We start from the raw sequence: 16673 nt of genomic DNA, 5'->3' as shown, positions 1-16673 counted from the left end.
TATAGTCTATAGCCTTCAGCCTCGTCTGTGGAAAAAAAGATAACTGGACAACAGAGTTCTTCTGCTTTGTTCCTCTCACTGCATTTAAATGAATTCATTATATTACAGAAAAATATGTCCCGTAAAAGAAAAAGAGCACCAAGCCCATCCCAGAGGACCCTGCATAATATTTTTATATTATTTCAAATTTATATTTCTATGGAAAATCCATGTGTCTTTCTTCAATAGCTTCTAATTCATCCGACCCAGTGTCTCCAAATTATTTGTTCACACAAAATTCCTCAGATTTAGCCTCTTAATTTTCCTCTCAAAGTGCACCAGATTCATGCATTTCACTTTAAAAAGGTAAACAAAAATCTCCCGGGGTGGCATACCCCCGGACCCCCCTAGCAGAGTTGTGACCTCGGCTGGCTACTATTTTCACCCAGCTGGACATTGGAGCCAATAGTGGAAATACTATATATATTTGTATAGTATATAGCTCTGGACTACCACCATCCAGGTTGCCCAGTCCCAAAGCTTTCTCTTCAATCAGCTCAGGCTGCCTACAGTTAATACTGCGATAAAAAAAAAGATACATTATGTTGTATATAATGTATATTATATGTTATTCATAAACATTTTGGAGAAAAAAAACATGCAAGAATCAAATCTCCCACACAGCAACACTCAAAGTTTATTTGCATATTGTGTTCTGCACAATTCACAGTAAATGTGCCAAAAATCAGACGCAGAGATCTCACAAGGGCAAACAATTTCGGCTCGCGCGCTCTGCGCGCGCTCGCGTCTTCGGTCTCTCTGCCCAGTGTGCCCACCTAAAATTTCTACAGGCCCACCCAAATCTAACTGTCTAGAACCGGGCCTGATTCAATATCACCATGGAGTGACTTTCAACCCTCACAATACTTAATTTTTTGGGGTTTTAAATTCCCATTCCCTTTATGCTTTATCATCCCACATACCTAGGGGGCAAAAACCCCTTTTTTTAAAAAACAGACATGGAGCGTTGTAAAAGGTTGTTCACCAGAAATGATATCCAGGACCTTCCAGGATCCCAACCTGGGTGGACAACCTGCTCAACTAGCTGCTGGAAAGCTACAGCGGGCCGATAGAGCAAATCAGAACCACTGTTTAAGCGAATGGGGGTGGACTAATAGGGAATTTTTTTAACTTATAGACATCATTATGAAACTTTGCAAGTTGATTACTGACATTAAAACAACAACTTTTTGTATTACAGTATTTTCCAAAAAGTTTGAATAAATATGAAAAATCATCAATATATTACTAATGATGCTACATTTGCATATCTGCAAAGCCCCAAAATCTAGATGTTGGACAAAAGCAGAGTCAATTTGTTTTTAAATTTTGGAAACAAAACAAGTGTCCAACTGCCTGAAGCTTTTCCTAATCACAGTTCAAATTTGATCAATAACCCATAGAAAATGAATTTTTTACACAGTTTTTTCCAAGGGAATGTCTAGCCGTTTCCTAAAATACCAGCTGGAGACTCCAAAAGGACACTTTTGGTCCATGGCACATGAAATGTAATGTAATGGGTTATTGATCAAATTTGAACTGTGATTAGGAAAGGCTTCAGGCAGTTGGACACTTGTTTTGTTTTCAAAATGTAAAAACAAATTGACTCTGCTTTTGTCCAACATCTAGATTTTGGGGCTTTGCAGATATGCAAATGTACGCATCATTAGTAAGACATTGATGATTTTTCATATTTATTTAAACATTTTGGAAAATACTGTAATACAAAACGTTTTTGTTTTAATGTCAGTAATCAACTGGCAAAGTTTCATAATGATATCTATAAGTAAAAAAAAATCCCCATTAGCCCATCCCCATTCACTCCCATTCACTTAAACAGTGGTTCTGATTTGCTATGTCGGCCCGCTGTAGCTTTTCAGTAGCTTGTTGACAAGGTTGTCCACCCAGGTTGTGATCGTGGAAGGTCCTAGATGTCATTTTTGGTGAACAACCTTTTACAACGCTCCATGTTCATAAAATCACTTTGCCCCCTGGGTCACACCTATTTTCAGGTTTTTATGACCCAATTTTCAGATGAATGAGTGTAATATGGGTAACACTTTACAATAAGGTACACACAATTGTAGTAGCTACTACATACCTACTACATAGATATGTGTTACCTACTACATAGGTTTTTTTTTTGTGCTACCTATGTGTTAGGTAGCACATAGGTTTTTTTTTGTGTGCTACCTATGTGTTAGGTAGCACATAGGGTTTTTTTTTTATTGTGTTACCTACTACATAGGTTTTTTTTTGTGCTACCTATGTGTTAGGTAGCACATAGGGTTTTTTTTTGTGCTACCTATGTGTTAGGTAGCACATAGGGTTTTTTTTTTGTGCTACCTGTGTTAGGTAGCACATAGGGGTTTTTTTTGTGCTACCTATGTGTTAGGTAGCACATAGGTTTTTTTTTTTGCGTTACCTACTACATAGGTTTTTTTTGTGCTACCTATGTGTTAGGTAGCACAAAAAAAAACCTATGTGTTAGGTAGCACATAAGTTTTTTTTTATCGTGCTACCTACTACATAGGGTTTTTTTTTTATGTTACCTACTACATAGGTTTTTTTTTGTGCTACCTATGTGTTAGGTAGCACATAGGTTTTTTTTTTATTGTGTTACCTACTACATAGGTTTTTTTTGTGCTACCTATGTGTTAGGTAGCACAAAAAAAACCCCTATGTAGTAGGTAACACAAAAAAAAACCCTATGTGCTACCTAACACATAGAGTTTTTTTTTGTGCTACCTAACACATAGGTAGCACAAAAAAAACCTATGTAATAGGTAACACAAAAAAAAACCTATGTAGTAGGTAACACAAAAAAAAAACCCTATGTGCTACCTAACACATAGGTAGCACAAAAAAAAACCCCTATGTGCTACCTAACACATAGGTAGCACAAAAAAAACCCTATGTGCTACCTAACACATAGGTAGCACAAAAAAAACCTATGTAGTAGGTAACACAATAAAAAAAAACCTATGTGCTACCTAACACATAGGTAGCACAAAAAAAAAACCTATGTAGTAGGTAACACAATAAAAAAAAACCTATGTGCTACCTAACACATAGGGTTTTTTTTGTGCTACCTAACACATAGGTAGCACAAAAAAAAACCTATGTAGTAGGTAACACAAAAAAAAAAACCTATGTAGTAGGTAACAAAAAAAAACCCTATGTGCTACCTAACACATAGGTAGCACAAAAAAAACCTATGTAGTAGGTAACACAATAAAAAAAACCCTATGTGCTACCTAACACATAGGTTTTTTTTGTGCTACCTAACACATAGGTAGCACAAAAAAAAAACCTATGTTGTAGGTAACAAAAAAAAAAACCCTATGTGCTACCTAACACATAGGTAGCACAAAAAAAAAACCTATGTAGTAGGTAACACATATCTATGTAGTAGGTATGTAGTAGCTACTACAATTTTGTGTACCTTATTGTAAAGTGTTACCAAGGTAGGATGTCCCTTTCCTAATCAAGGACTTTGTTTGATTTCATACTATAATTGTTATTTATTAAATGGATGTGAGCTAATTCTTAATCCATATGGAAAGATTCTCCAATATGACAATTTTTTAAGGGACACAAACAACTTTTTGTTATAATAAAAATAAGAAAAGTGTTATCAAATGATAAATACACCTCAGTTGAATATTATTATTTAATACAGTAATTGTATGAAAAAAGGGGCCCACACACAAACTACACTGAATACATCATCCACTCTTTCCCTGTCTGCTTATTAAACCAAAAGCCTAATAACTGCATTCAGACAGGTTCCTATAATGCCCAGTGACCTTTGACCTGCCAACCGGACCGATCATCATCAGTTTATTTTTTAATTCAAAGCTACTGTCTGTCATCTCTTCTGCAACTACTCGCCGCCATCCTTCAACTTTGTGCAGACCTATAGGCTACTCATTTGTATCTGCATGTTCAGTTTGTCAACGCAGAGGGGCTGAACCATATTCGGAGAATTCGAGGCTTAAAGCAGCAGCATTTATGAAATGCGTATACTCGTTGAAATGGCACGGCCGTGGGGGCACGACACACCAAACAAGTGCACGTGGCTGTTGCGTTCATGTGTGCGTAATAGCGCGCGAGGCGGTGCCACTATCTGTAATTGTGTCACTGAAAGCCCCTCCCCCTCCCATTCCTAATCCCCAATATCCGTTAATACCGCGACAGACATTGACCCACAAGCAGCAGCCACAGCCAGAGTCCTCTGTCAGTGAGCTGCGTGTCTGGGACAGCTTTTTATTTACCCGCTGGAGTCTGCGGAGGCGGAAAGGTAAGGAGCGCAGTCCTCTTCCTGTCTACATGTTGAACACCTGCGTGGTCGTGCCCTTCCCTCAGCCAGGGACCCACCCAACCCTGTTTGATTGATGCCCCTTTCTAAAAGATTGGTCTTCAATGATGATTCCTGATTTGCTTTCCTGGTTATTCTGTATGTTCCATACACATGATAACATACAGCCTACAAGAAGTGTTTGTTGTGTGATAGGTGACTTGGGCAGGGAAAATAGCAGGACACATTTACCAAACAATCAAGCAATCAGAATATCTCTATGGGCTGGGGTTAAATGCATTTCTTTTTCTTTTCTGCTGGTGACAGTTCATTTGACACCACTGGAGGTGCAACCTGGTACTTAGCCTATAGTTCATTGTGGTCAAACTGGGCAACTCCTCCTCATCTTGTCAGTTTTTTTAAGGCGTGAATATCTGCATGGTAGCATTTCTTGAACTCAGTGAATGTTGTACAGTAGGTCTATTTTTAGCTGTGATTCCTGAGGTATAGGGACAGACCCCAAACTTCCTAGATATCTGAAGCCAGACACTGGCTGATCAGTGTAGACACAAAGAGGAGTGTTTTGTTGTGTTCACTTCAAAGGAATGAAGGCAAACCTGTTTATGAGTCGATGAACTAAAGACTTCTGTATGAAATACTTCCTTCTACTTACTGCTGCCTCTGTATGTGCTTCTCCCTGTCGTCTCTTCGACTGTTTTGTCATTGTTGTTTTTCTCTCTCTCTCTGCTCACTTAGCTGATTGACATGGCTTCGTCTGAGGATACAAAAGGGTCTCTGACCCCTGTGGATTTTATCCAGCTGCAGCATTACATGGAAGGTAAGTTTTACCTTCTCACTTGATGACACTTCAACAACCATTAATGTGAGTGGCAGATCAGTAGTGCAAATCAAATACAAAGAGACTCTGCAGCTGAAGGGGTGTTTTTTTGTAGGCGTGGCTGTCACTGTTGTGGAGTCAGGCCGAGCAAAAAGACTATCTCTCCTTTGGGAAATCAATAGATTAATCAGGTCATATGTTTTTGTAGTGTACAACTGCAGTTATATCCCCTTATGACTGTGAAAGTAATGATTTGCAGTGGTGGAATGAAACTGGCTAGGCCTTTATTTACTCAAATAAATATGAGAAGCCTATGAAATATAAACTCATTGTTAAGATCGTAAACACAAAACATACTGTATAACTAGCTCATACAAAGTGACACATTTATTAAACCGCATAGCTGTAGGCCTATAGTAACTAATTACATGTACTTACAGGTAGAACAACTGCAATACTAAAAAAACGTATACATTAATGCATCACAAACAGTGGATACATAACTTAGTTTGACATGTAACAAGTACAGGTGTTGTGTGAAGTTGTAAGAAATAAGTCAGTGATTCTGACTTAGGAAGGAAGAGGAAATCGTAGAACGCTGGTGTGAGTGTAACTAGTGGATGATGAGAAGAGCCAGAAAAGTTCATAAATGTCTGGAAGGTGAAAGATTAGTTTTAAAAGTGCATTCTGCTTGACCTGGTTGGGCACATTTTTCCTGGTTGATAACTGACTTTCTTTAATGTCTTTCCAGTCACTTGAGAATCAATCAGCTTTCAGCTAAAGGGAAAGCAGCATTAGTCCCTAGGCATCAGACACCAGCAGTGTAAAATACTGTACATGTATGGGGAATTCTCTCTGTTAACTCAACATCAACACAAACAAATTCCATGAGGATCACGATCCTTAAAAAAACAAACACTTTTTTTAAAATCGTTTTACTGGAAGATCTTTTAGCATCTTTTAGTAACTGCATGCTTAAAGCAATACCAATGATCAATAACCCATCAATAAGCCAATACCAAATTTGATAGACCTGTTGACCTGTACACTAAGAGGCTTTGAAATAAATGAAATTAAAAGGGTGTGTAGGCTTTTAGTGTTGATGGGGGTATTTGCACTTTTTGAGAAATGGATGAATAGATAATTACACCTGCTCTTGTCTGGACCGGAGAAGAGCACTACCAGATTGATTCGTCCAATCACTTACCTTTAAACCTGCCCCCCTCCCATGTCCTCTGTGCAGATAGCAGTCTGCTGGTGAAAGATGTGATTAAGGAGTTTCAACCTGGGGGTCGGCTGGCCCAGCACAGCTTTGGAGAGGTAAGCCTTCTGAACAGAAATTAATTTGGTAACACTTATTTTACATGGTGGTCTGTGAAAGAAGTTCTGTTAAGGTTGGAGGTCAACTCAGGTGGAAGAATATTTCAGGAGACTTGGATGAATTATGAAGCAATATTTATTACAGACTTGGCCAAGGAGAACCGGACTGCAACTCTCGTGACTTGCACTTCAATTCTGCCAGACACATGCTGAGAGCTGTGTATTAACCTTAATCTCTAACACCTCCCTGGCTTGGGCACCAAGCGTACCAATGTTTTGGTTCAGAGCTGAACACAGTGAACCATAACATTCTGGAGTAGAAGGAGATGAGACTTTATCCATACAACTGACCTAAGTGTCTCCTAACTGGCTCCAAGGCTGACCTAGAGTCAAAATTCCCTCACATGGTCATTTCCCAATTCTCCATATTAATTTTATCATGAGGTTACCCGAATATTCCCATTTTGCTTGATAAAAGAATCGCAATATTAATAATAGAATAGCTTGATTGTAACAGAAAAACGTTTCTCAACAAAAATAAAACCCAAGTTTAAATTGATTCATTATTCATTTTATATTAGGAATTGCTACATGCCTGTTGAAATACTTTTTTAGAATACCTTTCACCTTTCTGCTCTCTCTCACATAATTTTTTTTTAATGAAAAACTTTATTAGTATCAATAAATGAGCTCAAAATGACATACCCTGTACAATAAATAATGATCATAAATGTAAATGTTACACTAACACATGATTTTCTTTTTACGCTGTGTGTCCTGACAATGAGTGTCATTTCTTTACGCAGTGTGTGGATGTAGTGGGCTTTGGTCTCTTTCTCAAGACCTACCTAGAACTGGATGACTTCCCCGCTGATTTCTGCCAGCGCCTTTTTCACTATTTCCAACATGTGGAGCAGGACGGGACCACGAAGAACCCTCTGCCCAAAGGAGGTGAGATATTCTGAAGTTCCCATCCTCTTCTTTACCTAGAAGGAGTGATGGAGTATGTTAATTAGAAAGCACTGAGCTCCGCAATCATCTGAGTGTGTTCGGGAATTCACCGCTTCAAACCTAGAATATGTCCCGTTTAAGACTTTGTCCACCACCCATGTTTGTCCCTCGGTTTTTCTATGTTACATTTTTGCGTTACAGGAATTAGGCCGTATGTGTAGATTTGGAGATTAGTCATCTTGGTTAAAAAAAGTTCTGTACATTTCTTTATTTTCAGGTGGGGTCTTTCTTCTGGATGTGTCCTGTTACTTCTCAGTGCTGGAGGAAGGACAGCCCCGGGATAAGCTCGAATGTTGGTTTATTCTACCTTTTCAAGCTGATGCATTTTCTTTTACAGTGTATTTTAATGTACATTCACCAGTGATAAATGATTTGGACTGATGATATGGAAGGGCTGAGGAAATGAAACAAATGGTTGGATCACTGACAGACTTCCTTTCTTTCTAGTTACCTTCAAGCTGTATGACAAAGACTGCAACGGACTCCTAGACAGCTCCGTAAGTAACTCCTGACTATATCCAGATCAGTTTTACTGTTCTGTTTGTTTTCCTGTAACTTACAAGGGTTTCGTATATATTGGAGCTGTGTATACCTACTTTAAAGGTGGAGAAAGCCATTCCATAGACAGCGGATATTTGAGCTGACCACCAAAAGCAGATGATGAGCTATTCATTGATTTTGACAAAAAAAATTGTGGATTACCCTTGCTGTTAATTAGGTGCATTGAGTCCAGTTATTAAGATGAATATTGTAATACCCAAATCCCCTGTGAATGTAAACCCTGTCATCTTTCCATCAGGAAGTGGATCGTATAATCGCCCAGATGATGCGAGCTGCTGATTACCTGGGATGGGATGTGACTGAACTCAGACCAGTATGAGCTTCATTTTGATGGCCTTTTTCATTTTTTTGAGCTTGCATTTTTTTCTCTATTGTATTATTAAATAATTTAAGAAACATTCTGGATGAGGGGTGAGATAACTAAATGTTAACAATAGTCAGAGTTAGTTTAACATCAGAAAGATCAAGCTTACATACAACAGCTGAGAGACGTACAGTAAGTTAGTTGATAAATGACAAGTGGATGTTCTTATCTGGATAGGTGCTCAAAGAAATGATGACGGCCATCGATGTGGATGGCAATGGCACCGTCACACAGGAAGAATGGCTGAAGGGAGGCATGAACAATGTGCCTTTACTTGTTCTGCTTGGACTGAAGGTGACGTGACAGGGCAATCATTTAACTCCATATATAACTCTTACTATTCCCAACAACATCCTTTCTTTGTTAATGTTGTAGGAATAAACCATGGTTCCTCGAGGACACAGCACAACTCTGTGTGCTCTGTTTTCATTGTGGTCAACTGGTTCTTTTTTTCATTTATAGTCCTTTTCAACATCTTTTGGTCTCCTCGCTTGCCCGCAGATGACAGAGAAAGACGGGCACCATATTTGGCGTATGAAGCACTTCAACAAGCCGACGTACTGCAGCGTTTGTGAGAACATGCTGCTGGGCCTCGGGAAACAGGGACTCTGCTGCACCTGTAAGAGCTCGAGGCAGCCACCAGGGGGCAGCCATGCACCTCACACACCTCACACACAGCACCCACTCTCAAGTTTTCTATTACATAATACATGTTTTTTTCCTCTTCAGGTTGCAAGTACACCGTCCACAATCAGTGCGCCAACAAGAATCCTGAGCCCTGTGCTCGCACCTTTGTCAACTCTAAAAAGGAGATTGGTGTAAGGAGCAAAACAACCCCACATCCTTTTGAGTTCCACACATTGGTTTGGTTTTTATTTAAGTTTTTTTTCAAACTTACTGTTAGATTTACTGGAGCATTTGAGTTTTACGTTTGGGAGATAAGGCTGGTGATTTTCTATTTCGGTGTTATTGTTAAACATGTATTACAGACGTTTTTATTAAACAGTACTCAAAGTGCATTTGTTGGGGACTATCATCAGCTGAGGATTTATATACACACGTTATCAATACACAGGCTGTAAAAGGACCAATGGCAGCTAGAGTAAACATGTTAACAGGGAACATTACAGCGCATTCGTCAGTGATAAGTGCAATCCATCAGTGTTTTTCTAAGTGCGGATTATAGCCGGCACAGTCTGCTCTGTACATCTGTTAAATGTCCTAATTTTGCACAAGCGCCGATCATTTTACGGTGCAGTGTCAGAGGTTCATCTCCCTGATTGACACTAACCATAAAGGATCACAACAGGGGGAACATGCCACATTTCCTCACCTGCTATGGGTGTTTTGATGATATTTGGTCTTGGTGAGGCACTTTAAGTGGTTTAATAAACAGTCGTAAATTTGAACAACATTCTGCCTGACATTTTGACATTGTGGGAACACTGGATACTTGGAAAAATGGCCAAGGCCTCAGCAGTCCAGCAGTTACTTCCAGTGAGAAGATAAAATGTAGCGTATTAGACCCTTTTTTTCCTCAAACACTTTCCCCTCCTCTGTGACTCAGGTATCGGCTCACGACTGGATCAGAGCTGACTGTAACTCCACTAAGTGTCAGGTCTGCCACAAGAAGATCAAAACTCTGGCGGGGAGGCATTGTGTGTGGTGCAAGGAGATGGTGAGGACTGTGTGTGTGTGTTTGTTTGTGCTCTGGACATATTTTCTTTTTTGCAATCTTCACAGACACTTTTTCTTTTTAAGCGTCACGATGAGTGTATTTTCGCCGGCTTGTCCACCTGTGACTGTGGGCCAATGAGAGACCATATACTGCCTCCATGGGCTATATACGCAGTCTCAAAGGTAAAAAAAATATAAGCAACTCAGCCGGAAAAAAACCCTCCCACACTATAAATGTGTCCTTTGCAGATTTAGTATTTAAGATTATTGTAGGTTAATTGTTGTTTATTTGTCCTGCAGGAGGAGGATGCCAGCTTGTTAAATGTCACTCCTGACGGCCACGTCCTGCAGGTCCGCTGTTATCAAATCTTTCCACACATTATTCCTATACCTGTTTTGACCACTTTCTCTGTGTTTTCCCTTCACGTTGTCCACTAACTCAATCTACGATCTGCATATCATTCATGTTGGGAGAATACAATGTCTTTGTAGTCTGTTTGGTCCAGTTCAGTGTTGGCTGAAGTCACCGATTACATTTTTTTAATTTTAAGTAGCTACCCCAGTTAGCTTAAAAGGCAACAGCAGATGCCATGAGCTGAAAATCTTGTCGGTGCCAATCTATTCCAATGTTACATATTTTGATTTCTGAGAGACGGCACCAACATTAACAGAGAAACTAACTTCTATAGAATAAACTAATACTCCTCTAAAATACAGATGCATCACTGCTCCTGTTCACAGTGGTTTTCGGTTATCTCAGTTTCCATCTGTATGTATATTTTAGTAGATTTTTGAACGCTCCCTTTGAACATTTTACGTCACATATTCCTAAACTCTAAAAATATCGGCCATGGCAATCACAGTGTATCATCATAAGCAGGCTTTTTAGTGAGACAGGGGACATGCTGGCCGTCATCTATAAACCAAAACGCTATCTTAAGAAAAACCCTAATCATTCTTCGATAGCAGCAGAAACTTAAATCAGGCTGCCTTAAAGTTGTGTCCATACATTCCTAACATGTTTTTTTGAGATGAGTGACATAATCGGTTGCTAACCTGTGATGTATATATTATTTCAGATTGTTCCAATTCCAGAAACCCACCCTCTGCTGGTCTTTGTCAACCCAAGAAGTGGAGGGAAGCAGGGTGCAAGGTGAGCAACTCAAAGTCTTGAAGGTGCTGTAAGCGGAATGGTTCTTTTAGCTATAACTTCCTGTCAGTTACTGCAGTTAGCAGTCCCCTCGCTCGTCCCTACGTCACCACATTAATGCACTGCGGTCTTCAAGCAGCGAGTTATCTAGCATCATCTCAGATCCATACAGTAAGTGTGATAAAAACATGATAAAAACCATCAAAACAGAAATTGGGAAGGATTTTTACCTGCTCCGCCATTGTAGGCGCATAAACATTCACCCATCTGTCGCTCTGGCGTGCACCGGCAGTGAGACCATGAGTGAGACGGGTGTCGGTTTGTAGCGTTCTCTTTTGTGATTGGATATTATTTTCGGGATCCCCCGAAAAGTTTATTAGCCGATGACATGCAGAGCAGCTGACTGAGAAATCGGCTTTATGAAACGCGCACATTATGTAAGTGATCACTGTATGAATAAAGAGCGATTTAATACTTATATTAACATAAATAAACCGCTTACTTCACCTTTAACTGTATTTGTTAAAAAGTTATGCCGGGACAAATGACAGTGTAATAGTGTATCATTATCAGTTTCATGCGTAGTATTGCTGCCAAATAATCTCTCTAAAAATGTACAAATATATTTTAATCTCTTTTCACAGAGTGCTCAGGAAGTTCCAGAACCTGTTGAACCCACGTCAAGTGTACAACCTATCCAATGGAGGTCCTGCACCAGGGTACAGTACTCTCTCACTGCTATGAGACCTCCACTCCATTCAAATTTCTTCATGTTAATGTCTTCTTTGTATCTTCAGACTTCACCTCTTCCGCAATCTGCGCCAGTACAGGATCTTGGTGTGTGGAGGAGACGGCACTGTCGGCTGGCTCCTGGATGCCATAGGTACTGAAGCTACCTTTTGGGTTTCTGAGAGGTAAATAAGATAATCCTCTGTGAAGATAATAACCTTGTGTCTACAACAATTTTAGACAAAGCACACCTCCAGATGCATCCTCCAGTAGCTGTCCTCCCTCTGGGCACCGGGAATGACCTGGCTCGCTGTTTACGCTGGGGAGGAGGTAAACCAGCCACACATTACCTCCAAACCAAAACCAATAATACCAAGCAGCTGTCATTAACGTATTGACATTGACACGATTTCTAATCCCATGAAAGGTTACGAGGGCTCAGACTTGAGAGAGTTACTGAAGGCGATCGAAACAAGCGAGGTGACTCCCATGGATCGCTGGAGCATCCAGGTGATTCCAGACGACCCCCAGGAGGCCGGAGACCCTGTGCCCTACGAGATCATCAACAACTACTTCTCTGTTGGAGTGGTGGGTCACTACATCAGCAGCCAGGAATATTAAAATGGCAAATGATAATTGAGGAACTTTGTTGACGATTCTTAACACAAAAACAGAAACGTACATTTGTTTAAAAAAAAATATGACTTAACAATACTGCATTTGTGTCCACGAGTAGGATGCTTCTATCGCTCACCGCTTCCACTCCATGAGGGAGAAACACCCGCATAGGTTCAGCAGCAGGTGAAGATTCAAACTAACCCGTATGAACAAAACGTTTTCTAATGTGGTTCAAGTGACACTTTTTTTTCCTAATGAAGAAAGTTATTTTTCTTTGGTGTTCTTAAGAATGAAGAACAAACTTTGGTATTTTGAGTTGGCCACTTCTGAGACCCTCTCTTCCTCTTGCAAGAAGCTGAAGGACTGCCTCATGATTGAGGTGAGAACTTATTATTAGGTCATGTAGCTGCCGTTCCGAACTAAATGTTTGAGATTTGCATACCATGCCAACGTATCGTATGCCCAACACAACCTGTCGTTTGGCCTCAACCAGTGCTGTGGGAGATCTGTGGACCTGAGCAACATGTCTCTGGAGGGCATAGCTGTCCTCAACATACCCAGCATACATGGAGGCTCCAACCTCTGGGGCGAGTCCAAGAAGCCTGATAGTTTGCCAGAGCAGGAGCACAGTGAAGTTGTCACTGACAAGGAGCTTCTTAAAACAATCTCACAAGGTGAGACTTTGGCTGGTTGGATCATTTTTAATTTATCTCCCAAAACACTCATCAACCTGGTCCTTTCTGAGACTGACTTATTTGACAAACTCTTTGAACTTTGTGTGTGTGTGTGTGTGTGTGTGCGCGCGCGCGTGTGTGTGCGTGTGTGTGTGTGCGTGTGTGCGTGTGTGTGTGTGTGTGTGTGTGTGTGTGTGTGTGTGTGTGTGTGTGTGTGTGTGTGTGTGTGTGTGTGTGTGTGTGTGTGTGTGGTTACTCTCCAGATATGAGTGATAAGCGTTTGGAGGTGGTGGGGCTCGAAGGAGCCATAGAGATGGGACAAATCTACACTGGACTGAAGAGCGCCGGTCACAGACTGGCACAGACCTCCCAAATTACCATCAGGTTGTTTACTTTGACTTACACAGAGATGACAACAATAACACCTGACAATGAGACACAGTGAAACAGAGACACATCTGACATAAAGGTTACATTCAGTATAAGCAGCATAAATAAAACTCACTCTCTGTCCTTCCTGTGTGCAGGACTATCAAAGCTCTGCCAATGCAAATCGATGGGGAGCCCTGGATGCAGCCTCCTTGTACTGTAAGTGGTATTAACACAAAATTAAGTGTTGAACGTCACATATTTGATTGATTAAAGCCACACACACACACACACACACACACACACACACACACACACACACACACACACACACACACACACACACACACACACACACACAGAGTGTTTCAAAGAGTTTGTCTGCCAAGAACTGGATTACATGCATGCCACAGCAAGCACAGGTATTTCTAACATTAACTCTGCCCTCATTGATAAATATGGGGTAGAAAAAATATCAGATACGCCCATCAAAATTATGTAACATCGAATTTACTGGCAAGGGAGGGCAGCCCTTAAAGCCGTTTACGCTCACTGATCATGAATGTGACGTCTTTTAAAGTCAGGTAGGATTAGGGCTCCCTTACTGTAAATGAGCCAAGGAGCGCTTAGATAACAGGAGGAAGTGATGTGTCTTTGAAAACAAAAGTACTTAAAAGAATAAATTGTATTAAGGAACATTCTTAATTCAGTTGAATATTTGTCAACATTTGTTTTACAATAGTATGTTGTGTTTATTATAGATCCACATAACTCACAAGAACCAAGCCAACATGCTGATGGGCCCACCAACTAAACCGTCTGGCTTCTTTCACCACAAGTAGATCCACGGCTCCACAACCAACAGACCACCACCATACTGTGAAAATGATGCAGGACAAGTATTTGAAAGAGAATGTGCGTCGCTGAGTGTGTGTGACTATGTGTTTGCATTATTAAGAATGAATACAGTGTGTGGGACTCAAGCACCTAATCCCTGATGTATTATGTTATTATTATAAGAACAGACAGCTTGCACTTAGACAGAGAACACACTGACTGACCAAGTGAAACATTCAGTTTGATAGCTGCCACTGTGTGCCAACTTAAAATGTAATGAATACACCGTTTAAAAAAAAAGAGTAAATAAAACACACTGCACCTAATCTGCTGGAATAAGAAATATATTTACCTATTTGATGTTGTGCTAGCTTTTTTGTGGTTGATCAAATCAACAGTGTCTTGTTGAGTTTCATCTGTACCTCCAAATGCAGCAAGTGATATAGGTTTATTCAGCCTTCAGCCTCACCTTGTTTAACAGACCTGTCCTATGTGTCTTTCACTGTCAGTGTTCATTTAACTTTAACTATACTGTACAATGTATTTATTTCAGTGTTTCAACAGATTCTTAAATAAGTGTTGAAGTGATGGTTTTATATTGATTTGATATTTCGAAACCTGTCCGAGGTTTAATTAAAAATAACAGCAGTTTGATGTATTAAATTAGTGTACTGGGCAAGGGTAAAGTTAGTTTCCTCCATCATCTTCCCACTGATTATGCTTCTTAAGGACGCTCACAATACAGACACCTTGGGAAAGCTAATGACATAGCTGAACATGAAAGGGTGCAACAATATTATGGAACAATCTATTTTATAATAATCTATTTTGTGACTACAGAAAAATATAGTAAGGTTCCGATTTTGTTTCAGTGATGTGCATCACATGTCAGGAGTCTTGTGTTGGCTTATCAGTTTACTAATATAAATGTTACTTATGGTTATCTGTTGTTCATTTATAATCTTGTCGTAATGTCAAATTGTTTAGTTGTCTTTTGCATGTGTGTCTTGAATATTGTTTACTTGGTACTTTCAGTGGATTCAATACAGCATCCCATTTACAACATTTATTAAATTGTCCTCAGGCTGACCATCTGGTGAATGGGCAGACAGTTTTAAAATTATATATTTTTTTTGGGGGGGGGGGTGGAGGGGGGGATTTGAGCACTGCTTTTGTGGCTGTAACATACTTTCTCACTTTTTTTTTATATATTTGTGGAGATCTTACTCCACTTTGCAGCTGAATATTAATCTATTAAAAGTTTGTTTACACCGAAAGAAGTCAAGACTTGCACCATAACGTGCTACAGTATTATAAGAATACAAAAACAATTTTCCTCTCAATCTATAGCTTTTCTTTTGAAGGAATAATGGCAGAATAATTAACAGTTTACATGATCATTTACAGATCTTAATAATATGCTGCCAAAACTGATTTCAACAAAGTTTAAAAAAAAACTCTGCCTGTAAAAAACATTGTGTACCTGTCATAAAAAATGTCATATTTCAACGTATTGAGTGGTGTATTATTGAAAGTATGGTGTGCATGCCGTATTGCTCTGCATGTAGCACTTCTTGAAATTCAAAGTCTTTTGATGCTTGAATCTCCCTTGTATCAAACGCAAATATGATGGTTTTTCATCAGTATGGGAGGGAAAGCAGAATCTAGAAAAGAGGAAACAGCAAAGGTTTATTTCAGTGAAGATGGTTAAATAGGAGTCTGAGGGTTGGGAATGATGGAGGAAGAGCAGACAGGGAAACAGTAGCTGGTGGAAAAATTAAACAAATATATTTGCGTACTCACACACTGCGAAGGAAAATCAAAATGCAAATCTACAAAAAGGAAAATGGAATGAGCTCATATTAAGATGTGAATTCTGGTTGGACTTGTTTTGAGTGTAAAAGGATTATGCTGACAAAGCAAGACTGAATACATTTTGTCCTCGCCTTTTTTGTATCTTCTTTTGTGTTATTTATTCATTTTCCTTTATTTAACCTCGAAAGATCAATTGAGGGGTGACCCTCTTTTACAATGACGTCGAGTTTGTACATATACACAATATACAATGAGAATACATAACAAGTTTACACACACACACACACACACACACAGACAACAACAATTTAAAACATTCAGATCAATTGAATGAGAGACATAATAGCCTAATTAAAACAGTTACAAGTGTG

The 16673-nt window shown here is 39.6% G+C and overlaps 1 protein-coding gene across 4 annotated transcripts; it reads left to right on the top strand.

The window, feature by feature from the left end:
* The first annotated feature begins 4220 nt into the window (after window positions 1-4220).
* Window positions 4221-15988, top strand: dgkab (diacylglycerol kinase, alpha b). 4 transcript variants are annotated; one of them, XM_080027028.1, is made up of 24 exons: window positions 4221-4342; window positions 5096-5177; window positions 6421-6497; window positions 7304-7448; window positions 7726-7800; window positions 7956-8005; window positions 8308-8382; window positions 8611-8727; window positions 8935-9052; window positions 9163-9251; window positions 10001-10111; window positions 10195-10293; window positions 10411-10461; window positions 11190-11263; window positions 11905-11979; window positions 12058-12143; window positions 12230-12319; window positions 12417-12577; window positions 12726-12790; window positions 12896-12986; window positions 13101-13281; window positions 13545-13665; window positions 13809-13869; window positions 14412-15988. In XM_080027028.1, exons 2-24 carry the CDS (start codon window positions 5105-5107, stop codon window positions 14490-14492), a joined length of 2166 nt encoding a protein of 721 aa, XP_079883154.1. In that variant the 5' UTR covers window positions 4221-4342; window positions 5096-5104; the 3' UTR covers window positions 14493-15988. The 4 variants fall into 4 exon arrangements, with proteins under 4 accessions (XP_079883154.1, XP_079883152.1, XP_079883153.1 ...); XM_080027026.1 differs by having other exon boundaries at window positions 9163-9296; XM_080027027.1 differs by having other exon boundaries at window positions 8896-9052.
* Window positions 15989-16673: the final 685 nt, after the last annotated feature.

Source organism: Ammodytes marinus, assembly GCF_949987685.1.
Source record: "Ammodytes marinus genome assembly, chromosome: 4".
NCBI classification, from domain to species: Eukaryota; Metazoa; Chordata; class Actinopteri; order Uranoscopiformes; family Ammodytidae; genus Ammodytes; species Ammodytes marinus.
Note: the sequence above shows the minus strand (reverse complement) of the source record. Positions and strands in the feature narration are given on the sequence as shown.

Bases quoted from the DNA above. Each gene is read 5' to 3' on its own strand.
- dgkab (XM_080027025.1), top strand. From the start codon at position 5,105: ATGGCTTCGTCTGAGGATACAAAAGGGTCTCTGACCCCTGTGGATTTT. The intron at 8,006-8,307 runs GTAAGTAACTCC...TCTTTCCATCAG, and splicing joins ACGGACTCCTAGACAGCTCC to GAAGTGGATCGTATAATCGC. The intron at 8,728-8,895 runs GTGACGTGACAG...TTTCATTTATAG, and splicing joins TTGTTCTGCTTGGACTGAAG to TCCTTTTCAACATCTTTTGG.